Raw genomic sequence first — 25,515 nt, 5'->3', positions numbered from 1 at the left:
AAAATGCGCAACTAATCGGGATCAGTATCAGAATCTGCAGATGGTCCTCATATAGATGGTTGGTATCGGCGAAACCTGATTTGAACACCCATCGCTTATTTTACAAATATTTTGATCATTTACAATGAAACAATTTTTGAAGAAAAAAATTCACAGAAAAAGTGCAAAAAATATTACAGACACTTGATAAAATGTTCAGTGTACTGGATCAAAGAATGGCGCAGGTCCTAAATTAATACTTCGTCTGCCCTTAGGTCACTGTGATTTTCTTAGGCAGATGAAAACGCTTCAATAACACCTTTACTACTTGGTGCACAAAAATGACATGCACCATTAAACTACCTATGTTAACTTTAATGCCCGCTTTTCCTTACAGGCTCTTTGTGGGTGGCCAGTGGGTCACAACAACAAAGTCTGACTGAGCAGATGGCACAGCAGGTGCTAGCGTGAAAAATGTGAAAGGTGACACGGGCTTCAGAGACTTTGAAGTGTGCATGACATGTAGCATTGCAATTAATACACAAGACAAGGTTTCAGTTTTAAAAACTCTCTCAGTAATTCTATTTTCTGTATTAATGTACAACTGTTGAAAATTACAGCACTTTTTGGAAGCTTTTTCTTTATTCTTTTTTTTTTTTTAACCATCTACCAACAGCCATTTTTATCCAGATGTGAACAATGTGAGCAAGGAAGAGAGGAGGACAACCAAAGCCCCAAAATAATGAAATGGCGGTGATCAACACAATAGAGGAGAGCATCCAAATGAGGAGAAAGGAGTACAATAAATGTTTGGCAGACTGAATGCCTCAAGTGTGTTGGTGTACTAAGTGAAATGAAAAATACTACACCTATGATCTGTCATGAGCCGATAACGGCGTGCAGACTCTATGCTGTTATCTTTGATTGAATTTGTTCACAGAGTCAATTAAGGATTTTATCCACCTGAGAACGGTGAAGCAGATGTGCTGAATCGATTCAACAGGATAAAGTTAAAGTTTGTATATTTGCAGGTCAGGCAATCATAATGGCTTAAAAAGAACTCTTTTCTTGTGAGCATTTATATTCTGGTGCTTTTTATAACACGGTATGTGAGATATTATTTTGTTTTCAAACTTTCGTGGCAGGCCGGATCAAGGGGCACACTCTTTGTAGGTTGCCCACCCTGTTTGAAGTAATATTAGCAGAGCGCATCTAAGGATCAATTTATTTTTCTAAAATCATAACAACAAGCAGCTTTTTACTGGCATTCGTGGTCAAAGTATTTTATGTTTGGCAATAACAAAAATCACGTGTAAAGTGTGTTGATTGTGGCCCAGAAATTCCCCAAAACAAAACAACACACATTCATCTTCATTATGTTCTGTATGTGAACAATGTACCATTCACATTAAAATGCTACATTTTACCCAAGTTATGTAAGAAGGATGCAGATGGTTTGGATTACTTATAAATTAAATTAGCCAACTAAATGAAAACACAAACACGTCATATGTAAATATGTGCGATACAACTGCCACAAAGTGTCGACTCGGCTTTATGGTCTCAGCACTAGTAGTAACACCTTTGTTGACAAAAATTACAAACTGATTTGACCTTTCTATTTATTTTAATTATTCTATCTTTTTGTGTGTGGGACCAGTATGATGCTAGACAATAACGGTATTTGAGACACACATTTGATTCTAACGGTGTGCTCTGATCAAGATGTTTAACTTCGGTGATGGTGTTAAAGCCGAAACATGGTGATAGACCATGAGAGGAGGGTGGGGCAAGAGATACAATCGTGCCATTTCATGACTTTGCAGCATTTTAGGAGTGACATAAGGAAGAGAGAAAGACAGAAAGCGACAAAGCAAATGACCATTGTTGATAAGGAAAAAGGACACCGAAGGAACTTCAGCCCAGGTGTGGTCACTGAAGGAAGCAAACGTTAAGTGGGGCAAGTAACAGAGGGAAGGTAGGAAAGAAGAAAGGACGGACGATAGAGATGCTGGTGCTCCGCAGTCTCAATGGCGCTTCAGGTGTCGTGGAAATCCTTCAGCAGCGTGCGTCGCCTTTGCTCGGCAATGTGCATCTGATTCTCCAGCTCCTGTTTACACGGAGAAAAGGAAGCGTGAAACTTTCCCTAAGTTGCATTTACACAACACGCCTCAAGTTGCAGTGGTATTTTGACATACAAGTTGAGTTTGTTCCACTCCAAAGCTTGTATAGATTTCTTTCTCATTTTCAATTTTGCCAATGAAAATCAAGAGAAACGCAACTAATTCATTTTGCTCCCCACCTAAAAAAAACTACCACCTTTGTTGTTTCATGTTTTTGACAAATACCACTGTCTTACATTAAAATGTAAAGAAAATAAAAAGAAATAAAGTGTAATTACTACACACTGGGGGGAAAAAAACAAAAGTCACAAAAACAAATGTAGTTGATTTGTGCCTTTTAGGGGCAGGGCCTAGTGAGTGAAGTTGGGAACTTGCCTTGGCTGCCTGTGTCTGGGAGTGATTTTCTGAATGTAGCTCTTTGCCAACTTCTCATTTTGTGTGTGTGTGAGCGTGACTAAGATTCTCCTTGTTTTTTCTCACTTCTATTGAGCAGCTACCGATCAAAAGGTTGCCGTAACTCAAATTTCGTCTTGGAGGAAAAAAAAAACATGCCGGGGCACTCATATGTCAAGGTACCACTGTGTACTACAGTAATTCTGACTAAATACAGCACTGTACTGAAATAAATACAAAATAAGTCATCAACTCTAAATAAGTGTTATTCTTTTTTAGAGTGACCTCACCAAACATGCATTCCAGTGTTTCACTGCATGCAGTACACTATCTTTATATATTTCTATGTAGGCACTTTCATTAGCACCAGAATGCCACATTTCATTCGTGACTCGCAACAGTTTTGAGAGGGAGTCTTACCCCTCTGTCGCTGGCACTGAGATCGACCTCGCCTCCCACCACTGCCCTCTCGTAGCTGTCCACCCGCTCCACTTTCCACGACAAGTTCTCAATCTCCGCCTCCAGCTGGGCCTGCTGGTACTCAAACTGCAGCAAAAAAAAACAACATCAACATGCACTCAAGCTTTTATCTCTTCTCTCCATTTGCCCCCTTCTCAAAACACATTTGAGTAGGCGCATATTACTATTGTTGTCTTGTCATCTCTCTTTTTTTTTTCCCCAAACAAAAGAGAGTGAAGTTGATGAATCAGGCAATAAGAAGACAGTTTCTCACCAGTTTTTTGCGTGGGCCGGACATGTAATAGGCATAAGGATACGTATACTGCAGTGTGTAGCGACACTGGAAGCAAAGAAACAACACACAAGGGGCATCAGTGAAACACAGAAATTGTCAATTAAAAAGATTCTCTGCACCCTACTGCTGCAAACAGACTCATGCCTGACTTGTTTCTGCAAGCACAGGGCACAATTTTGAACAGTAATGTTAGCACAGACGCAAGAACTAACACAACATGATAAGTGTTCTGTTCTGACTGTTTCATTCCTGTGACAAAGTATCACTTATTTTATTACCATCTGGGGAGTCTCGCTTACTGCACTTCAGATTTATTTTTAAATCAAATTTGCTCAATACGTCATGGAACAAACTAATTTGTATATCTGGCACAAAAATCAAACAAACCAAGCAACCAAGACACCTAAATCCCAAGCAAGGAAAAAATACCTTCGCGAGAAGCTTTGCAGCATTATGAAGGTACTGCCAGTCAATCCAGGTTCCAAGGTTGTTCATCACTCTCTCCTGGATCTTCTCCTGGATCCTTTGATACGTCTGAGCCTCCAGCTGTAGAGACTTGTTATGGTTCTCCCACTGGTGCAGGAAACACACAGAAAATATATACATGTATGCAGACCCCAACATATGCAACGGAAAATCTTCATCATCATCATCATCAAAGCCAAGGAATTGTTTTCTCTTTTTTTTAATTCCTGTACTGTTTCATTCTATTACTGTTCCGAAATACAACAAAATTCAGTTAACATTGCCGTACAGGAACGGAACGACATCGTAAACCGAGGACCCCCTGTATTAGTAATCATTCAAAGACCAAAATATGCTCACTCACAGTCAGGTTGCTTACTCACCCTCTCAAAGTAGAAGAGATATTTCTTGAGAGCCTCTCTGGCTTGAGCCTGCTGGCTCTGGTTGACTATATCGGGGTTTTCTTTGTAGCGACTGCACTCGTAGTATTCACTGCCATGTGTCTTCCAGTCACCCAGACACATCCAGCAGAAGTCTGAAAATAAAAAGTTAAAATCATTCATTCAACAGTTTTCAGCCTTGTTTTGAGCGCACACCTAAATGGTTAGATTACTACTTATTGCTACTACTTATTATTTGGGCAGACACAGTTCATTTCATTTCGTTTTTGCTAGGTCAGCAGCTATGGCTGCTATCATGGCCAATAGACTAAATACGTTTTTTAACGTCAAGACATGCTAAAAAGTTCAAAACCATTAAAGGGTGGACTTTATTAAAGATATCTACAATAGTATCATTTTCAAAAAACTGTTCAAACATTTTTTGACAAATTACATGCATGCTTCATTGTATAAATCACTGCTCATATGCAATCAGGGCAATTAGACTGACTCTTATTTTATGCACAGTTCAAAGACCTGCAGAAATACTTTAGACTAGAAATTTTGTCTAGACAGGACATTCCATGTATTGATTGAATCTTGAACTTACCATGTTTGCACTTGGAGCATTGCTGGAATAAACAAGATATTTTTGTCAAAGCAAGCAAACAATAACAATTGTAACTAAGCCTATAAACACTACATTGTACAAATATTAAAGATTCTGTGCAAAATTGAACTATTGCAGACTCAAATAGAAGAGACTACAAACGATATATACTGTAACTGCATTGACTTTTCTGCTGTTACTTACCATGTGATTGCAGCCTCCATTCTTCTCAATGCATATATTGCACTTTGGACACTGAAACATGACAGAGTTGTTTCATATTTCAATCTTTTTTGAAAGTTCAAAGTTACGATAGAAACCATGAGGCGGCTCATACATCTTTAGTGTGTGCACTGATATAGTTGGCCGTCTCTGAGTCGTCTGCGCATTTTGTGAGCCATTTCCTGATGGTTGCGCAGTCGGTGGGTGCGTGGTACATCTGACGGCATTTAAAACTAACAATGAGAAACGATAAAAGAGAGAATTTCAACATGAAACTTCAATTGCATACAATTGGCATTTGAATGTTATTATTAAACCTCTTCGGCTAAACTACCTGTCATTAAAGAAGTACACAGACCATGCACAATCATGAAGTGCTTCAATGCAGACCATTACAGAACCATTAATGCGTGCAAAAATGCATAAACCAATGCGGTTAATTTGACGTATGGAACTTTACAATTAAGAATTTAAATTTGTATTTATTTGTTCTGTATGTTTGTGTACGCATGTGTGTGTGCGTATGTTGTGGACCTACCAGAAGACCTCACTGCATCGACTACACTGCACCCTGCGCGCACGTGGCTCCTGCACCTTAATGACGATGGGGCAGTCTGCACCCGGACACAGTTGCAATTGGAAGTGACTCTGCAGTCAGAGAGATGTCAGGTAAAGCTGAGCAGAACGTTAACAAGGGAATAACATACACTTGAACATGGACCACAATGGAACTGGAAGGTATCTAAACTATTAGAATTCTTGTTGCCTGATTTAATACTTTCAATTTCAAGTTAAAGCAAATCTTATTTCATTTCAAATCAATTGGTGTTTAAAGGCAAAAAAGAAGAAAATTGTGGTGCTGTCCCAATATTTAGGGATCTGACTGTAGATTAAGGAAGAACAAGCAAGCCGTCACCTCTACATAGTCTCTGAAGAGGTAGCGTCTATACTTGTCCTTCAGCTCCTCTCCTGGCAGTAGAGGCAGGACAAAATCTTCTGGCATTTGCAGGGAGCAATCCTGAGCCATGCACGAGACGCCTGGAAAGACACAAGCGCGACCCCGCACACATAGGAGCCGATTTCCCATATCAGCCTTAATGTGTGCTACCAATTGCACTTAACCACAGAAAGATTCCACGAGGTCGCTATGTACACATTGTGTACTGACAGTTGGCCGTTCACCTACTGGATTGCATTGAGGCTTCACGTACAATATGTTGTACTATATACATTTTTTTACTCAATAACTTGGAGTACATTAGCGTTTGGTATCTTGCTCAAGGACACATAGACATGGTCAAAAGGGTCATCTTTGTATCAAATGACCACAACTGTACTGATAAGTACACACATGCACAGAATTTTGACTTACCCACTCCTATACCATCTTTGACCAGTACAGTGCAGTGCTGCTCCCAACAAGCTTTGCAGAAGGAGTGCTGGCAGGACAGCGCCAGCAGGGAGTCTCTCCGTACTAGCTGGAGACACACGCCACACTGCAGGGACTGAGGGGCCTGAAACACACAAATTCAATTCCAGTTCAAATAAAATTGCCCCAATATGAATACAGTCTAAATCATGAACTACACAAACGCACATTGCACTGGTCTGCTTGCAATGTGTTTGTTTCATGTAAAAGAGCAACACAAAACGTATGTTGATGGCCTTGCATACATTTTACAAGAATACAACTAACATTCATGAAAGTCTTACGAAACATCATATGCTCTTGTTTCCAGACGTGTGCACGCTGTTCCCTACCACATAATGTCAGAGCGCGTGAGCAGCTCTGCAGCGTCATTGTACTCAAAGGAGGATTTAGTGCCTAAATTGGGAGCCACATGAGGTCAGATGTGTAGCAAAATACAATCATTTGTAAATTATACAGTTAAAGTGTTCACTCTAAACTCAAGAGGAAACAACCTAGAGTTTAAACACATGGCCAAATATGAACAGGCTGAAGATATGACAGGAGGACATGAAAACAGCTTGTGACATTTGGCCTAAAAGTGAACAAAAGTCTCATACGAGCATTACTGGAACTTTCATTAGACGTACTCCTTGAGACAAAAACTTGATGGTTGTTGAGTAATACTAAAGTGATTGCCTATTATGTTTGTTACTCACAATGACCACTCTGGAAGTACTGCTAGGCTGAACCAGAGCATCTGACAACACCAGGGACAAACTGGACTTATTCCTGCACACAAGAGGAAAATCACAAACTCAAATGAGAACGGAAAAGGTTAAAATTGTGGTGGACAAAACAATAACAGTGTTCTTGCAACACCTTTCCAAAGTCTGATTCAAGCATTTTCAAAGTGTTGCAGCACTTAATAAAGTTAAAAAAAGTTAAAGTCCCAATGATTGTCACACACACACATCTGGGTGTGGTGAAATTTGTCCTCTGCATTTAACCCATCACCGTGTGATTTTGATCCATCCCCAGGGGGAGAGGGGAGCAGTGAGCAGCAGGAATCATTTGGTGATAGCTGTGGTTCCGAGGTCAGTTTTTATAGTATGAAAACTTTTTCCCCATGAGTTGCGATTTCAGTTTTTATAAATTTCTAGGATGATAATACTAAATTTCTGAAAACCACCAATCCATTTTATATAGCGCTTTTCAATAAGGTTACGGATGAGCTGGAAACCATCTCAGATGTCTTGGGAAAGAAGCATACACCCTAGACTTGATGATACAAACTCACATCTAAAGGATAACTCAATGAATCTGAGTGAAGCCTGAGTACCTGGTGACTAACCACAGAAGATGCTCCCAACATCTTCACTGTGAGGGAGACATTATAAATATATGGTATGGCTGACTTTGACTTTGCTGCCCTTGTGAACGAAAAATTTGAGTTGGAACAGTTCACAAAGCCCACAGTTGACTCTTTGAAAAATCAATTATGTCTTGTAGTTAAAAGTGTATATTGAGTGTTATTTTGGATTTTTTGTAAAGCGCTTTGTTACGGCGAAAGCAGTTGTGAAAGCGCTACATAAAGCTGTATTTTATTATTGCACTGTATTACTATCATTATTTAAATGATTGTTTTTCTGTCTATTCCAGTGGCATGTCGCGGCAGGCATAACAACTTGTCTTTTCTTGGATGGCAAAAGGCAGCGTCTGTTGCCTTTTATACAGCAGAATAAATCATCCTGGTTTCCAATGTTGGGAAAACATAAAACAGCCTGGAATAACTCTGCAAGATAACAAAAATGGGGGAAAATACCTGTCCAGTATTTGTGAAACTTGCCAGTGAAAATGCACGAGGATCAGCTTTGCAACAGCCGGTAAAACCTGAAAAGAGGAGGCGAAATCAAGAGAGAGAGAGAGAGCGAGAGAGAGAGAGAGAAGACTAGTTTTATTTTCCTGAACATGAGATGAGGCAGGAACACAGCATGACGACATCACCTGTATTACAGGCCAAACTAGAAACAGACCCCCGACGATGATACACTGTTGATGTTTTTCTCTGGTATGCATTGACAGTTGCTTCGTTTTCTAATAAACCAGAAGCTGAGTGTTGGTCAAAACAATTTAGATCTGATCTTAAATCTACCCTTCTTATTTACTAGGGCGCATCTGTACTAAACAAACAACAACCCACACGACTCTTACTTTTTTGGCAACTTACTGTGTGCACTACAAACGAGACAAGGAGTAGATGAAGCCATTGTGTAAGGTACAGGATGTTGTCAAAAACAAGACAGTGCAACAAACCTGTTGAATCATTTGAATAAGTGATGATGTGGATGCATGAAAATAGATGTGGTGTTTGCACAGCCTGCCCAGCGTTTAACCTCTACCAAGTTGCCATGCAGCCATCAGAGCAAAGCAGCAAGTGTCATCTTTTCTTTTTACATTTTGCCGAAATGTTCGATACCAAAGTTTTTCAGACCGACTGATCATGATAAACAAAGACCTACATGTCCCAACACAGCATTCTTCCTTAAAATTGCATGTAATTATTAGTAACTATTCTTATTTTCATGAGTACTGATACGTTGAAATAAGGCTGGTATTGGCACAGATACCGATAACGTTACTCACCCATCCCTAATTTTAAGGAATTTTCATTATTCCTGAGGGGTCCATTTTTAGTAGTTCATACATATTGTGTTATTTTATATTGTTCTATATTTGTTCCTACTGTTACATAAAAATGCTTCAAATGATTGAAAAAAATATTTGTCACATTGTTTTGTCCATATTGTGCTTATGTTAATAAAAATGAAATATTCTGCAGTTATTTTGTTTTCCATAGCAATGCTTTAAAACAGGCAATTTAAAAGCGATGTAGTTACTTTAACAGTGAACAAAAAGCATGTACTTATCAAAAGTGGTTTGCGATGCACAAAAGTTAGAAAATGTGTGGCATTGTAGCAACGACTCGATTCACAACTCTACTATTTGGGGTATAAAAAAAAGTAGGCATTACAAGGATGCAAAGTAGAACTGGCCCACCTTCAGCGCAGCAGCAACAATGTTGACCTCCTCACTCAAAACCCGTTGACTCTCCTTGTATGTCAGACAAGTGAACTGATACTCCTCAGGATCAAAAGAGTCAGCTCCCTGTTGCTCCACATCGCTGGCCACGCCGTCGTAGTAGGTTTCGATATCCCCTTGATCCTCCTCTTCCCCTCCGTCCTCCTCATCCTCCTCTTCTTCTTCAGAGTTCACCCCAAAGTCTTCCTCATTGCTGTCAGACGCCTGGCTGTTCATGTCCACAGACATCCAGTCGACAAAATCAAACACCCAGACAGGTAGACTGTACGCCTACCTGTCGGATCTCCGTGGCTCTGATTAGCTAGAATGGCTTGTATAAGCTCCCCCTCTCCGTCACTGTCCAGAGACGACCTGGCGTCCGGATTGTCTGAGCCGCGAGGATTGCGCGCTCAGCAGCAGCGGAAGAAACAGAAGAAGTCACACTCGCCGTCACTCATTTGGAAGGCTGATCCAAAAAAACAATTGTCTGAGCCGCGAGGATTGCGCGCTCAGCAGCAGCGGAAGAAACAGAAGAAGTCACACTCGCCGTCACTCATTTGGAAGGCTGATCCAAAAAAACAGAGTTGGCAGAGAGTGAGTCAAATGGGAAATCAATGAGAGTACTGTGAAATGGAAAATACAATACAGCACGGTTAACCTCCCTGCCTTTTCACAAATTTACACGTTTGCGTTCATTCAGGGGTACTTCGATGCCCACAATATAGTAACAATTGCCAAACTAACAGGAAAGTAATGGCTGGTGGTGACAAGAAACATTGAATCTTCAATGAGTTCCAACTATAATCGAGTTGTTATGTTGGCGATGTACTATTTTGAAGTTGTGTCATGTTAACCAGGATGCAGGATAAAGGATGACGTGTTGAGCCTTTGTGGATGAGCTTTAGAGGATTAGTTGAAAGATGCTTTAGCTTTAAAGGGGATATAAGGAAGACACACCTGTGGAAAAAAAAAAAAGCACGAGACAAACAGTGTAGCTGGACTATCATAACGTATTATACATTTATCGGTGAGCCCACATTCACTACAGGGTTAGATTTAAGGCTGCATGAGATCTGTCACAAATGCTGCACATATGTAATACTTCACGACTAATCCAGTGTGTAGACCTGCCTTTCATCATTCAGCTATAGGCTTCAACAAACTGCAACCCAACATAGTTTGCAGTGGTGTGGAAGGCCATAACACGCAATGGTCATTTTCAACAAAATACAAAGACACCTATAAAACGGAAAATGTTTTGAGGTTTGAGATTGCACAAGATTTCTGGTGAGATGATCTTACTCAGTTCAGCCACTATAAAGGGATTAACTGTGCATGTGTATTCTTTTACCTGTGTACCTAATGTTTTACATTTGATGTGAGCTTTTTTTGCAGTTTGTGAAAGTTAATATTAAAAAGTGTAGCCCAGTGACACAGGAGAATGGCCACTTTACTGAGTCTGAAGTTCAAAAGTGCAATAGTGAATTTCAAAAATTTAAATACTTTTTAGACAAAGGATCAGTATCAAAAATCTACCCGGAACGTGTCGACAGGAGCCAAAACGAACCTGCCAGGCGTTCCTGGTGTCAGCCAGGCAACAGCTAAACGCTCCTGGTCCAGGCTAAAAATAGTCTCTTTAAACTGGGTGACACACATCTTGCTAAGCTAATGTATCACATCGAGTCAGCACGGTTTCATAATACGTGGTGGTGGGGTTTTGTAATGTAATAGACGAGATAAAACAAGTATGCCGTACTTTGAATTCACATAACATCGACATTTACCTCCTTTGTTTGGCGAATCGTGTGCGTTAGAGCCACAAAGGTGATGTCCAGTTATCGACTAGCCAATTTGAGTTAGCCAGATTAGCCTTGAAACATTTCGATTGAGTCATAAAGCGACACAAAGCTAACGCCATTGGTTTGACGAGGTTTAAAGGATTCCTTGAAAAGAAACGATCAAAAGTTAACCAAGTTCATTGTATACGAGTTTACCACATGAGTTAAGATATGAATGCAACTGCTAGCTCCCCGTTAGCATTCGATGGTTGTGAAACGCCTCTTGCCCACTCCAAAACCGTGGATTGGGATGTAAACAAGGCCGTCAGCAACTCGAGAGACTCGAAACACAATTAACTACAGATGTATCAAATAATTCTACATTAACTCAAGACATTTTTACCTTTCAGGGCGACGCCGGTGCCGTCCACTGTGACGTATAAAAGTGTGTTTTAGACTACAAAGCCGCTCCGTGCGTTCGCTGGTAGGCGGACGATGTGGTGCGTTCTTGAACAGAAACTGACTCGGAATTTCCAAGTTCCAAGTCAAGGTAAAAGGAAAAGGGGACCTGACACATTACACAAATAGTCAAAAATATATATTTATACATATTCAACCTGCACTTGTGTTTTGATAAGTTCGAAATTGTAAAATATGAGTGCTGTGTAAAACTACATTTCTAACTAAATAACTTAACCCTGAGCAAACTCTTTCCAAAACATCACAATATAAACATGTAGGGCCACTGAGAAATATATTTGGCTCAAAAACTGAACACGCCTTGCAAGGCCTTTTCTAAACTAACTAAATAAATTGTTGCTGTTAATGTCTGTGTCACCTATCTTTTACATTGAAACTGGTTTTCTATTATTCTACTTCCATGAACACATCATTTTTGCTATTCAAGTTCTACAGATTCTGCAATGGACTGGATAATTAAATGTTTAAGTTAGAGAAATACATATGTCATAAAATAGGTTAGTTATCCCTGGAACCCTACAGTGTGCCTCCCGTGAAATAGTAAATTGTCTGAAAATTGCAACTTGAATGAGCATTTTGAGAATAAATAAATAAAATAAACCTTGGGCCCGGAGAACATGGCCATAGATACTTTCAATTGACGCATTCCACATTATTTTAATCGTACTTTAATGTTCACTTACAAAAAATAATTTCCATCAAAGAATGGAAATACAAGCGTCATCATCCAGAAACAAACATGCACGGTAAGCAGTGAGAAAAAGACAGTCTAAGTGTGTCTCCTTTAGGTATGGACAAAATGGAAGTTGTGTAGTTTATGTCGAACAACAATAACACATTTCAGCTTCTATCCGGCCAAAACTGTCCATGTCAGATGTGGTTATTGTCATATTGTTTGATTTTATTTCGCCGTCCGTAAAACCACCCATGATTGACTGTATGTATACGCACTACGCAGTGTGTCTGCACAACGGCAGCGAGTGAAAGTACAAAATGACATGCATGAATCACGCTTTCTCAAAGGGGAACAAATGTTTCTCTTTGCCTCTCCTCTCCCGCTTTGTCTTTTGTCCGCTGAAACTCCCTGCTTTCTCTTCCTTTGCTTGCCTGTTTTGTGGCCAAGACATAGCCAGTGTCTCCGTGGCAGTTTTAGCTCTGGAATTTTCCTCCTCCTCGACACCTCCTTCATCTGAAGACAGTCCGTCACATTTGTCTTCGTCAGCGGCCTGGCCCTTTTTGCCATAACGCCGCTTTAGACGTTCTCTGATCTGAAGGCCCTTCACAAGCAAAGTCCAATTGGAGATCACCCTTTTTTCTCTTTTCTGAAAAATGAGAGACAAAATGGCCATTTACCCAAACAATAAACAACATTTCAAAGACACTCCCACAAGTGGACACCCACGCACCTCTTTCTCCCTCTGCTTTTGAAGCTCTTGTTCTTCCAGCCAGGCAGCTCTGAGGATCTCCTCATTCTCCTCACACACAATGTAGCCATCAGTGCTGGAGCACACGTTGGAACAAAGTTAATATATAAACAAACAATTTCTTGTACTATTGATCATATTAACTGTCTTACACCGCATGCGAATATCCCCCATGAAAGTCGAAGCCAGTAACGGCGGGAGCAGCATCCATGTCCAACTTTTTGGCCACACGGTGAAGGTTGGACAGCCTGAGGTGGACGCAGCCCACCGGCAGCATAGAAGCCTTGAACAAGTAGACGTTGCCATAGTCGTTGCGGGGAACCTGAGGGCAACAAATGAGTAATAAATAATACAGCAGTGAGAGAATCAATCTGAGGTCATTTCTTCATTTACATACATCTTTTGAGAGATATTTTCAAGATTTTGGTTTTTCAAAAATTTTAAACCCAATAGATAACTCCTACATTTTTCTTTGTATTGAAATGACCAAGTTAGCAATTCACTAGCATTGAATACCTTTCCATTCACAGCTATGGGAGGTTGATACACCTCCGTCTGCCATTCTCCAAACAGAGCAAGGTCATTGTCATCCTTCTGCTCGGTCATCATCCGAGCCTTACGTGAACGATTAGAGAAGCCCTTCACCATCTGACGTGGACACAAAAGAACATTAAAGTGAAACCCCGGAGATGCCACTTTAAGGTCTTGATGAGGAAAAGGAACAACATTGGAGAGTTTGGTCAATATCTGGTGTTCCTATTTTTATCACTATAGAAGGGCCTTATATAATATATAAATAAAACACATAATAGCAACGATTTGACAATTAAAATTCAATATCAAAACTCTTACCTTGTATGGTACTTCTCCTATTCTGACAGTCCGTGCTTCTTTCAGCCAGGTGTCTTTGGAGTGTAGAGTATGCACACAATCTCTAGCAGAAAGGAACAAGATCACATTTAATTTTGTTTGCCTCTAGAGTAGCTCACTGTCGTTGCTTAATTGAAATAACAACTACAATACTGTATCATAAATATCAACATTACAAACAAGAGCCCGAAATTGCTGCATTTGAGCAAATCATTAAAACATATTAATATTATAGTATAACATCGATATAGTCTTCAGAGAGCAGCAAGTATCAAGACTTTCTTAAACCAGTCAAAATGCTCACATTATTACCATAAAATAATGAGTCATTTAAATGTTGTACAGAGGCTGAGATCAACCGGAGTCAAATTCTCCTTGTTTGGCATGCACAAACTTGGCCAATAAAGCCGATTCTGATTCTGAAAAGTGTCTGAACTCACACTTAGTCAGAGAGCCTGTGAACTGGACAGACTACCCGCTGATTATCGATGAAGAATGGGACAAAATTATGAGGGGCCATTGGTGATAAGATCCAGGCTTACCTCTCACACTCTCATTCACACAATTTTATACTTCAGTCCATCCATTTTCTGAACCGCTTTTCCTCACTTGGGTCGCAGGTGGACTGGAGCCTATCCCGGCTGACTTCTGGCAGTACTGAACAGGTTGCCAGCCAATCGCAGGGCACACAGAAACAACCAACCATTCGCACTCACTCACACCTACGGGCAATTGGGAGTGCTCAATCGGCCTGCTATGCATGTTTTTGGGATGTGGGAAGAAACCAGACTACCCAGGGGAAACCCACGCAAGCATGGGGAGAACATCCAAACTCCACACAGAAGGGCGGTGTGCAAAAGCAGGTGTGAGAGGTAATCCTAAATTATGTCCGTGATGGTCCCTCACACTAAAGTGCCCTGAGTGTTTGACTGACCTGGAGTACACTGGCTCTCCTCGGCAGTATCCGAGTATGGCGGCTGTGTCAGGATAGATGGCTTCATACTTGAGCAGGTGTCTCTTTAACGCATACAGCGGGTGGTTCTTGTACTCTGCGATGGAGACGGGCAAGGGCTTGTTCAGCAGTTTCTTCTGCATCTGATTGGGCAATAAAACAAAGCTTGAGCATACACTGATCCAGTTAAGTGAGACTTTTTTTCAAACTAGACAATGGTTCACCTCCTTCTCCTCTTTTATGTCCTGTTCATCTTCTGGTCTCAGGAAGGGCTGCAGCGTCTCTTCCCACCACTCCTCCTCCACCCGCCTCTTCCTGCTTGACGTCATCCAGGTGGGGTCGTACTTGCGGCCCAGGTCCTTCACAAAGCCGTCTCCGTCCACGCCCACCACGTACGTGATTGGCCGCGTGGCATTCTGGGAGCAGAGCTGATGTGCGCCCACTCCGTGCTCCACATCCACACACACCCAGGAGGAGGTTTTGTCTACAAACACCTCCACCCACTGGTCAGCTCCGACACCATTTTTCTTTTTCGTGCTCTGTCTCTTTGCTTTGCTGCCAGCCTGTCCTTTTTCTCTATCCTCGTGATTCTCCTCATCTTTTCCTAAACTGCTCGTTTTCTTCTGGGCTGTATTGTTCCTGTAATTTTTACTTTTGCCTCTTTCTTTACCTTTTACTACCTTGGCAGTTTTGCTCCCAATCTCTGAATCTTCGCTGTCCTCCTCACTGGACTGTTGAAAGTCTTCATCACTAACTTCCTCCTCACCCTCGCTGTTGCTTTCTTCCTTGTAGGTGACCTTTGAGGCAATGCTACGCCGTTTGGAGTTCTTTGGTCTTGGGCCACCTGGCGACAAAATCTTCTCACCCTCCTCTACTTCCTCTCCCTTTAATGGTTTTCTCTTTGCTCGTTTGCCTCCCCTGTCTCCAGCACTTTTTGCTTTAGCTGGCCTCTTAGAGCCTAGAGAGACTTTCTGTTCAGGTGAGCTGGTCTTAGATGTTACCTGGTTTTGGTTTGTTTTTGCTGGTGCGTTGGAGGAAGTTGTGGCGCCTTTGCCCTGTTGACAAGACACTGATTTATATTAAAAGTATTTATCCGACAGGAACACAATAACAGGCAAAGAAACAGAATGTCTACTGGATCCTACCTTATGTGATATAAGCATGCATTTTCCATGACTTGAAATCTGAATCGGGCTGAAAAGGGGAAGTGATCTGACCATGCATAGATTCATCCGTTTTCTATATATACACTGGGGCCACGGGCATTTATTAACTGAACTGCAGATACTCTATTAATATGTATTTATAAAAAGAAATGCGTTAACAAAATTACTTTGTGCTAATACATTTAATAAGATTGTCATAATAGTATTTCATGCTAATGAGAATAAGCTGCGCTGAAAATGGATGGATGGCTTAGATATTATAAAATGGTGACGTTACCTTGGCTGGTGGAGGTTTAAGAGGAAGAGGCTGCAGCGAAAGAACCAACCGACAAAAGAGCTGAAGAGACCTCAAGAACAGCAGGAAAAGCTACGGGAAACCAAAACAATATAACCATGTCAACAGCATTTATTCGAATCATTCCATTCCCTTGGATGGGTCAAAATGCTGACATGAGTCATCTCCTGGTGGTTCTTTGCTGACAGGCTCGCTAGACGTTTCTCGAGCAGAGCGCGAGGATCGGGATGCTCTTCGTAGGGAAGACTGGGGTTGAGGGTGAAAGTTGCTTGAAACCTGGGCGATGCAATGAGATTATTGACCCTTTAACTGACAAGGAAAACAGTTCAAAGTCTGTGCATATTTTAGTTTCATACACATTTAAGGTAATTATAATTAGCTTGACTTGTTTATTGTTGCTGTTGCCTACAAAGCACCTCCGAAAAGCTCGTTCTTGGACATAGATTAATACATTCAAATTCATGATAAATACTTAAATTTTGTTTATGCCCACCAGAGATAAGCGGTTGGTTGCATATGAATTAAATCAGGTTAATTTGAATGCTGTGTTTAGGCACGTAGGGGAGTATAGTACATATTTTTATGACTACATTTTTGAGTTGGCTTTCCCTTTAAGCAGTGTTTTTCAACCTTATGAGCCAAAGCTGCCTAGTAGAGAATCACTGATTTGAAGGATGCGTGAACATACATGTACTATTGATAATGTGTACACACCATTTTAGCAACCCAGAGAGGTAGTTCTGATCTTTACGTTCCTTGGCGACCGCACTAAAGTGGGCGGGCAGCATCGACAGAGTGATGGCAAGCAGATCGGGTTCACCGCACAGGCGGTTGCGGAACATTCCGCTGGCCAAAAGACACATGAGGTGCACCTGACAGAGTATGAGAAGAATCTTGCAATAACTCCCAATGACAGGGTGGAAGGATTCTCACAATAAAAGTGTACATAAGTGTGTTCACCTTATGTGTGTCGACCAGCAGGTCCTTCTTGTAACGGTTCATCATCCGTCTCAGGTACATTTCAAACTCTGCCTTTTTCTTCTGTCTGGACAATCACAAATGATGATTACTCACAACAATATTTGAGCATCATTAAAAGCACAATTTGTCAGTCAAATGGATCAAAGGCAAAAATAACTTCAATATTTGCCATGAAATTTGCTCATCTTGAGTCAAAGCAGAATCCCTTTTCTGAAAATGTTCCTCAATTTCCCAGAGAATAATGATTGATTACAACTCAATTAATATGTAAGTGGAAATCTGTGAAATTAGTAAATACATTAATATGTGGTGTTATGAACACAGGTTGTTTCAAACATTTGAAATACGAACACAGTAGTAACATGTAAGGAGCAACCGAAATTAAATAGCTTTCCTTTTTTTGTATTGACAAAAGTCTTCTGACGCAAATTCCAGAAGGTAGACCATTTCCCAATACTCTTGTAATTAGGCTTTTATCCAGTTCTTCACTTCGGGTACCTATAATAATTGATTAGTTAATTTACTGATCATTAAAATTTTGTGGATTAAGTTGGTAATTGTGTTGGTTAATTGTGTCTGAGTTTACTGTCATATAGTGTCATGGTATTACAAAACTAAATACAACTAGTAATAGAAAAGCGTAACTACTCCCTTTTTGAAAACACAAGTCAGAAGCCACCTAGTACAGTTTGATAGGTATTTGCTGCACAAGAAAGCTAATAAAATGCTTATTGATGTTCACTTACTTTTTTCTGACTTCAGGGGTCTCAATTTCTATCTCTACTGGCTGAGAGGGCAGGGCTGGTTCTGAGGATTCTGCAGGACTCAGAGGCTCAGCCAGTTCTCACAAAACACAAACACAAGTCAATTGAAAAGCAAGTACAGGTACAGTGTTGTTATTCTTTTCTATTCACCTTCCACCTCCTCCCAGTCATCCTCCTCTTCCTCACTCTCCTCCTCCTCTTCTTCCTTTCCACTGTGTGTCACTGGGGCTGCTGAGCTCATCTTTTCATCACAATCATTCGTGCTGTGCGTCTCGTCCCTCTTCACCGGTGCCCGGACATGTTTGCTGGTGCTGATGCCAATAGTATTCCCAACTCCATGGCCTGAAGAGGAGCGTGGCTTTGGATTTACCCTCTTCTTGAGCATCTCTTCCTCTTTTGCATTGTCCTCATCATCACCTTGAAGAAAACAGGAAACCATTGACACCATTTAGGATTGTAATGGTCGAACATTTACTTTCTAAAGCTTTTCTGTTTTGCATGCTTGATTGCCAAAACTTTTAACAATTTGAGTTACCAAGAGGTCAGCACAGTAATCATAAGGGCTATGCAGTAATAAAGGCATTTGCAATGTTGAACGATTAGTCGAATGGTCTACTTACTATGAACATCGATTGTGTCAATAGGTTACACGTCATGAAATATGTGTTCCGCAAATTGAAGTTCCGAGTTCTAATACAGCACAGTGTCTTTTGTTAAATATTACCTGCATCTTTTCTCTTCGCCCGCACTTTAGTTCCTCCACCCTTTGCCTTCGGCACTTGTTTCAGCTTCTTCGTATCGACATCTGCCTTCTTACAGCCACTCCGCTTTGCCATGCTGTTTTCTTCGCTAGAATAAGTATTTTCTTTTTATTTATTTATTTTTAAATCACGTAAACATGGAAGTCTCAAAATCCCTTGCGTGTAATTATGCGCTGGTGGATAACATGCTAAAAGAAGTTATGTATCATGTCAACGCCTCTTTGATAACAGTTGTTAGACAATTCGTGAAGGAGGCGGGCTAGGGTGTCACTTCCGGTTACCTTCTTTTTCTTTTGGTATTCTGCGGACTCGCAACCACGTTTGAGAGTGTACTGCCACCACGTGGAAACACAAGTTGCAGGCTACGGCAAAAACTACCCACTACTACACAGTTGATAGAAAGTGACCGCGAACCCAGTCGCATGGTTTGCTGGTGCTGTTCAAGTACACGATTAGGAAAGATTTTTAAACATCAAAATACATTAAAAGTCACTACTCTGTTAGGGGGGAAAAGTAGATACCATAGATTTATTTATTTACTTATTAATTCATTCGTCAGGCGGAGGCGATACTAACGAGAATTAGCTGAATTACTGTATTGGTAGTACAGATCGAAAATGCGGACTTTATCCTGAGGGCAGCGCCAGAGGATAAGAAAAGTTGCCATTACAACCAACAGTACTGAAATAAATAAATAATAATAATAATAATAATAATAATAATAATAATATATATATATATATATATATATATATATATATATATATATATATATATATATATACATACATACATACATACATACATACATACACACACACACACACACACACACACACACACACACACACACACACACACACACACACACACACACACACACACATACACGCACACACACATAGTTTTGTCTTGTGGAAAAAATTCTTACGTGTAGATTGGTGTCATGCCCCGGCTACGACAAGAATTAAAGACAACTTTGACAACGTTTAGTGGCAAAAGTTTATTGTACAGTTCGTTTCAGTCAAAAGCAGACAAACACTTCATTTGCACCTTTTTCACAATTACATTGTAAATTTCTATCAGTGTGATGCACACAAGGACACTACGAGGAATGGCTAAAACACGACAGGTGAATTTTATGAATACCATCCTTTTTTGCTTTTTTTGTTTTTTTTGTCTTCATGAAGTACAATTTAATAGTTGTTGATGTGTCAACAGTGTTGTTCACTGCTTGCTACAATGATTATTTGCAGTTAGTGCCTTTTCATAAACATGATAAAGGTGATAGAAGCCACCCATAAATATTGTATCATTATTTTCCAATCTCGAACACCTTATTTCCTCCCAACAATTCACTAGTTAGATCCAATCAACATGAATAAATCACTCACTTTTCCTGTTAAGAAAAAGAAAAAAGGCCGTAACTGTCATAACTTCAGTTCCCAGACAGAATCAATCAGGGGCTTTCGCCAATTTGACTCTGTTGCAAACCAAAACAGCAGCACCTTGCAAGACGTGTAAACAGTTCCTTGTATGAATTAGTGTGGAGTCTTATCACGTCAATGGCATCGCTGTGTAAAGATTTTCATGCATTCCAGAGGACTATGACATTGTGTCCGTCCATGTTTATGATGAGGTAGCTACGAGACTTTTGTTCCACCTCATCCATTTCACTATTCATAACAGTCCCTCCATTTTTTTAAAGCCACAGTTTTAAAATCCAGTTTCAGTTAACATGAATTGTAACATACAGTACAGTTCTGATCCAGTCTGCAGTTAAGGAAATAAATGGTCTAGGCCACTATTTCACAATATACTGTTGTTGTCGCAATTACTTGCCGCAAAGTCTCTTCACACTACAAGGACCAAAAATAGCCCCTAAATGATTCTTCATTGTGTTATTTTGACGACAGGTCCCTGAGAAAGAGTTCTGCTTCTCAGCTTCAAATTGATCTGATTCATCAAAATCCACTTGTCCTCTGTGTTGAGATCAATATCAATTTTGTTTGAGGTTCGGTGGCAGATGTGTGTGTTGAAGAATGTTCACAAATTCTTCATAAATATGATCGTGTGCCCATGGCTCCCTGTGTGACAGCTCTTCTCCTGAACGCATGAATCCGCATTCAGATATATAAACTACACAGTATATATGTATTTGTGTATGTTCCAGTGTGTTGTGTGTGCTTCCAGCGCGGTGCATGGCTTCCATCCCTATATGAACCATCAGTAGAGTCAGATAGGAATAAAAAGCCATAAAGCGAACTGGGCATTGGGGAGACTGGGTTGTATGGGCAAGCAGACACATGCACACATAGAAACGGACTATGAATAAATATGAGATGTTGTTTAAAGCGTGACACCCACTTTGTACATTGGATTTACTTAGCATCGTAGGATGTATTTCCTTGAGCTGTTGAAAATTATATATTTGTATATCTATAGTATATCTCAATCAAACTGCTGTGTTGGTCGATTATTTTAGTTTTTTACAGCCCAAATGCGTAGGTAGAGTTAGGGACAAAATATTACCATGAATGGAAAAAAGGTAAGAGAACAATGACAATTACTAGGATTTTGATTTACAAAGTACTGTTATTATTATTATTATTTTGATAATAAAATAGCTTTCTCTCAAGCGTAAAATAAAACATTATGTCATAATGGGCAAATCAGAATCAATCTAAACAAAATTGTCTCATATTTGACCAAAGTGAGCAGTACTTGACTAGTGGGTTCCACTCGAGCACGTTGCAAACGAACCAACAAACGGACCCATTTAAAGTAATTCAACAAAAAGTTGCTTTAACAAGGATTTGTTTCCACTCTGCCACTTGTGACAACATTCTTAGCAGAGTGGGAGGTAAACTGGAAGAAAACAGACAGATTTGCGCTTCAGGTTAATGTTCTGTATGAGATAAAAACCTTTCTCAATTGTTGAATGCACTCATTTGCATTCAAGCCAATGAACTCATTGGCTATGCATTAAGTCAGGCTCTTGTGATTTTGTATTTACATTAATTAAAACTATGTCACCTTTAGTGTCAAGTAGATATAAATGGATATTGAGTTGTCATTCAAACGCCTCATTAATAAACTTCAGACAGACTATCCAAAGCTTCAAACCAAACTCAAAAGAGACACAGGATATTATAAAACATATTTACAATCTCTATAAAACCGTGTGAATAAAAATACCAACAAATACAATATAAAACTACCACTTCAGCAGGAGCTTCTGAGTGATGCATGTGACACCATAATGGGAAAAGAAGACGAGCATCCATGCACGGGAAGCCAGGTGGTCCATCCTCCGGTTTGGTTCTGACAAGTCCCAGCGAGTCCACGTCACTCCATGCTGCTGCAGTGAGACACTTGCCCTGTCCTCTGGTCTGCTCCAAAGAGATGCTGTTGCTGCCGCTGCTGCTGTTGCTGCTGCTGCTTCAGCCGCCGGTGGATGTGTGCCTTTGACTGCCCCTTTACGCAGATAGAGAGAAAAAGAGAGAGGGTGAGAGAGAGCCAGAGAGAGAGCAAGAGTGAGAGAGAGAGGGGGGTGTGAGAGAGAAAGAAAGGGGGGAATGGGGTTACAAAAGAATGAGGAGGGGGCCAACTAAAGGAGAGAGTAGATCATACCTGTGCAGGAAACCTACCTCACCGTGTGTGTGTGTGTGTGCGCGTGCATTTGTGTGTGTGTGCGTGTGTGTGTGTGTGTGTGCGCGCGTGTGTGTGTCAGACAAGGGATGCGAAGTGGGGGAGGGGATAGGGAGGAGAGGGCGCTCATGTCGCCTCACCGTGTTAATAAAAGCTGGCTAGAGGGGCTGAATAGGGATCTTTTCTGTCTCATTCAAATAACACTAGAAAGCACTTTCATTCTGCTGATGAGAGAGAATGTGTGTTTGGCCATTTGGCCATGGTGTGTGCGTGTGTGCATTTGCATCTCCATGTGTTTGCCCTCCCTTGCCTCTGCCACTGTCTGTTTAGCTGGCATTTACACTGCTTACAGACAAACAGGCAACCTGGTTGGACAGCCTGACAGAGGGCCAATAAACAGCACAAAAGTCAAGCGAAAGGGCAAAGAAGAAGTGAAAGGCAGAGTGTGGATGCCCAGAGAGGATGGAGGTATGATGGGAAAGATAAAAAGAGGTTAAAGACAGAGAGAAAGAGAGAGAGAGAGAGTAGTCAGAGTATTGAGGTGAACGACTTGAGAGGCATGAAGTGGAAATAGTCTACAACCTCCTCCTCTCCCTCCTCCAATCGCTCTCAGGGGCTCCGCCGGAGTTGCATTCCAACGCGTCGCTCTCAATCCCCGTAACTCCCAGCAACAGTTCCTTGATGTGATCCCACGTCATGCCGGGCAGGAGAAGGCGGGGCGGCTGGGGATGAGAGAGGGGCAGAGGGAGACGGAAATGGTAAGATAGACAAGACAAAGGTAAAGGTGGATGCAGAGAAGGAAGGGGAGCAAAAAGGGAAAATGGAAGAGGAGAGGCAAGGGAGGGATGAAAATGAATGACCCCCTCTTGCCAGTCACCCGAACTCCTCCTAGCCTTTTTTCTAAATATTAAAGGAACTCATTCAGGATTATTTTTCCTCTGGAATCTGCTGATTTATTCTAGTCAGCGTGCTTGAATAAAGTTGAAAGATTCAACACGAGTCACCGATTCGATTGACTTTGGTGCAGGCAGCGTGAGTTCAGTTCCCATTGTGAATGGCTGTCATGTCTTTATGTGTCCTGTGATTGACCGGCGACCAGTCCAGGATGTCGTCCCCCTATTTTCCAAAATCAGCTGAGATAGGCCCCAGCTCCCCATGACAGCAAGTCAACAATGTAAGTAGCATGGAAAATGAATGGAATGTTGCCAAAGACATCATGTCCATATACTCTGCAAAATAAATGATTGCTGGAAACTTTTGACCCCGAGCTATGTGGTTCAAAGTGCACCTGTAACTCTACTTGAGAAATGACCTTAAGAAAAATTGTGTGTGTGTGTGTGTGGGGGGGGATTATCCCCACTGTGTTACTCTTTGACAAAAAACATGCACCAGCCTAACCATGCAATTTTATGATGTTAAATGAATGTTGAACAAGTTAATTTGCGCAAGATTGTGGTTACGTACATGTTTTGGCATAAGGGACCTCCCCCATGAGAATTTTTCTCACTTTCTGTAAAGAATCAATATTTGCCCCTCGCTAGAAAAAAAAACGACACTATTTATTCCATGTTTTGTATCAGGGAAAATGAAGAAAATCCCTGAACACAGACACCACAAGTGAGGAAAAACTAAAAATATTAATCACTTTGTTCAACTCCCAAAATATGAATATTATTTTTTCAGCTCGCATCACATTTGAGCCTTTTGAAGCAAGTGTGAAACACGCACACGCCCCCACATTCACACACGAACGCATACACACGTTTTGTGCTCTCAGTCGGCAGCCCAGCATGTCTTCGTCTTCTCTGGCGCCGTGCTCACGCAGGCAGGTTGAAAACCATGGAGAAGCCAGTTGGGAAAAGGAGCAGGAGGTCGGGCGCATTTAACATTGGGACAGTTTAACTTGAAATATATTTAAATCACAAGCCACGTTGGTTGTCTTTTTGCTCATTAAAACTGTTACCTTCGGCTTTTTTTCAGCTTGGCCAATAGCGACATGGCCTACTACTGCAAACAAAGGATGAACTATACAGTTAACACAGATTAATTATACCTTCTGCCAACAAGTCAAAGCACATTCATTTGTTCTACCCTTCGCTAAATGCCGTTGGCATACATAGAGGAACAAGGATCCATGATTTGTAGTAAATAATGATTTTCAGATCAACGGAGAGAAATCTGACAATTTCCCACGGCACACATGATGGTCCAACAAAGTAGTGTGGTGGTGATACTGATCAAAAAGTCCTAATTCTTGGGTATTTACTTATGCGACAAAGAGGAAATGGTTGAACTATGACGTTTAAATGCTCACACAGTAGATGTTCAGAATGTCCAGTTGGAGCTGTCTCAGTGGTTGTTCAGCAATCACATGTATGGCAATTGATTTACATGTAAAGACCGTGTGGACAAATTGAAAAGGATATGACTAAAAGTCAGTTTAGTATTTCTCCTTTCACATCCTTTTCATTGACAAGTATGTCAATCAGTTTGTATGAGATGTGAAAAAGACCGCTGACTGTCAATCAGTCTGTGCCTAAAACACAGTTCAAACTGGGAGAGCCACAGTGGCTGGCAGATATTCAATTGAAGACCCAGTGTGCTCTAAGGGACACTGCATTAACTGTCGTGGAGAATGAATAGTGAGGAGGTGAAACATGCTGTTGAGTGCACACCATTCCTTTAGCGTGTCTTTTGTTACAATGACAAGCTGGACTCTTTCAATACGTCATTAAGCAAAGAGCAGGGAAAATTAGACAATTTCATTTCCCCCAGTAAGAATTATTTTTAATGTCAAACACTTACATTGTGTTGGTATTTCAGCTACTGTTTTACGACCCGACAAGCAAAATTGAAAACTGTCCAATTCACAAGTGATCCAGCACTCTTTTGGGTTCCTCATCCATCCATAAGCGATTTTGCATAATTTTGCACTAACATAAGCAGAAAATGCCTCATTAAAAAAAAAAAAAGAACGT

The 25,515-nt window shown here is 40.8% G+C and overlaps 2 protein-coding genes and 1 long non-coding RNA gene across 8 annotated transcripts in view; all 3 read right to left on the bottom strand.

Annotated features, from left to right (window-relative positions):
• Window positions 1-531: 531 nt before the first annotated feature.
• arih2 (ariadne homolog 2 (Drosophila)) lies at window positions 532-11,753 on the bottom strand. Of its 3 annotated transcripts, none has more exons than XM_088362135.1 (15): window positions 11,597-11,753; window positions 9,395-9,980; window positions 8,160-8,227; window positions 7,054-7,126; window positions 6,299-6,440; window positions 5,843-5,964; window positions 5,465-5,574; window positions 5,042-5,159; window positions 4,909-4,959; window positions 4,705-4,726; window positions 4,098-4,249; window positions 3,679-3,822; window positions 3,229-3,294; window positions 2,916-3,041; window positions 532-2,089 (listed from the first exon to the last, which is right to left on the bottom strand). In XM_088362135.1, exons 2-15 carry the CDS (start codon window positions 9,662-9,664, stop codon window positions 2,018-2,020), a joined length of 1,536 nt encoding a protein of 511 aa, XP_088218261.1. In that variant the 5' UTR covers window positions 9,665-9,980; window positions 11,597-11,753; the 3' UTR covers window positions 532-2,017. The 3 variants fall into 3 exon arrangements, with proteins under 3 accessions (XP_088218261.1, XP_088218272.1, XP_088218283.1); XM_088362146.1 differs by lacking the exon at window positions 11,597-11,753 and adding an exon at window positions 11,200-11,515; XM_088362157.1 differs by lacking the exon at window positions 11,597-11,753 and adding an exon at window positions 10,983-11,112.
• Window positions 11,754-12,325: 572 nt separating this feature from the next.
• xpc (xeroderma pigmentosum, complementation group C) lies at window positions 12,326-19,158 on the bottom strand. 2 transcript variants are annotated; one of them, XM_088362113.1, is made up of 15 exons: window positions 18,850-19,158; window positions 18,276-18,542; window positions 18,108-18,204; window positions 17,341-17,425; window positions 17,095-17,252; window positions 16,536-16,656; window positions 16,363-16,452; window positions 16,065-16,103; window positions 15,144-15,974; window positions 14,902-15,062; window positions 13,950-14,031; window positions 13,614-13,745; window positions 13,250-13,419; window positions 13,080-13,173; window positions 12,326-12,995 (listed from the first exon to the last, which is right to left on the bottom strand). In XM_088362113.1, the coding sequence occupies exons 1-15, from the start codon at window positions 18,959-18,961 to the stop codon at window positions 12,681-12,683; spliced, it is 2,754 nt and encodes a 917-aa protein (XP_088218239.1). In that variant the 5' UTR covers window positions 18,962-19,158; the 3' UTR covers window positions 12,326-12,680. The 2 variants fall into 2 exon arrangements, with proteins under 2 accessions (XP_088218239.1, XP_088218231.1); XM_088362105.1 differs by lacking the exon at window positions 16,065-16,103.
• A 762-nt stretch (window positions 19,159-19,920) lies between these two features.
• LOC148402639 (uncharacterized) overlaps window positions 19,921-25,515 on the bottom strand; it is a 45,537-nt gene continuing 39,942 nt past the window's right edge. The window contains exons 4-6 of one of the 3 annotated variants that reach the window (XR_015857179.1): window positions 24,300-24,337; window positions 23,120-23,259; window positions 19,921-22,363 (exon numbers count right to left, since the gene is read on the bottom strand). This is a non-coding gene — a long non-coding RNA (uncharacterized LOC148402639). The remainder of the gene's footprint in view (window positions 22,364-23,119; window positions 23,260-24,299; window positions 24,338-25,515) is intronic. The other 2 variants (XR_015857178.1, XR_015857180.1) reach the window with 2 other exon arrangements.

The sequence above is a fragment of the Syngnathus floridae genome, chromosome 2 (assembly GCF_059516105.1).
Source record: "Syngnathus floridae isolate MCC-2025c chromosome 2, RoL_Sflo_1.0, whole genome shotgun sequence".
Taxonomy (NCBI): Eukaryota; Metazoa; Chordata; class Actinopteri; order Syngnathiformes; family Syngnathidae; genus Syngnathus; species Syngnathus floridae.
Note: the sequence above shows the minus strand (reverse complement) of the source record. Positions and strands in the feature narration are given on the sequence as shown.

Coding starts and splice junctions, on each gene's coding strand:
- arih2 (XM_088362135.1), bottom strand. CDS start 9,664: ATGTCTGTGGACATGAACAGCCAGGCGTCTGACAGCAATGAGGAAGAC. Junction 8,228..9,394: donor TTGTTGCTGCTGCGCTGAAG/GTGGGCCAGTTC, acceptor TCCTCTTTTCAG/GTTTTACCGGCTGTTGCAAA. Junction 6,441..7,053: donor GTACTTCCAGAGTGGTCATT/GTGAGTAACAAA, acceptor TGTGTGTTTCAG/GCCCCTCAGTCCCTGCAGTG.
- xpc (XM_088362113.1), bottom strand. CDS start 18,961: ATGGCAAAGCGGAGTGGCTGTAAGAAGGCAGATGTCGATACGAAGAAG. Junction 16,657..17,094: donor CTCTCTGGGTTGCTAAAATG/GTGTGTACACAT, acceptor TGCATCGCCCAG/GTTTCAAGCAACTTTCACCC. Junction 13,174..13,249: donor GGGGGATATTCGCATGCGGT/GTAAGACAGTTA, acceptor CGTGTGCTCCAG/CACTGATGGCTACATTGTGT.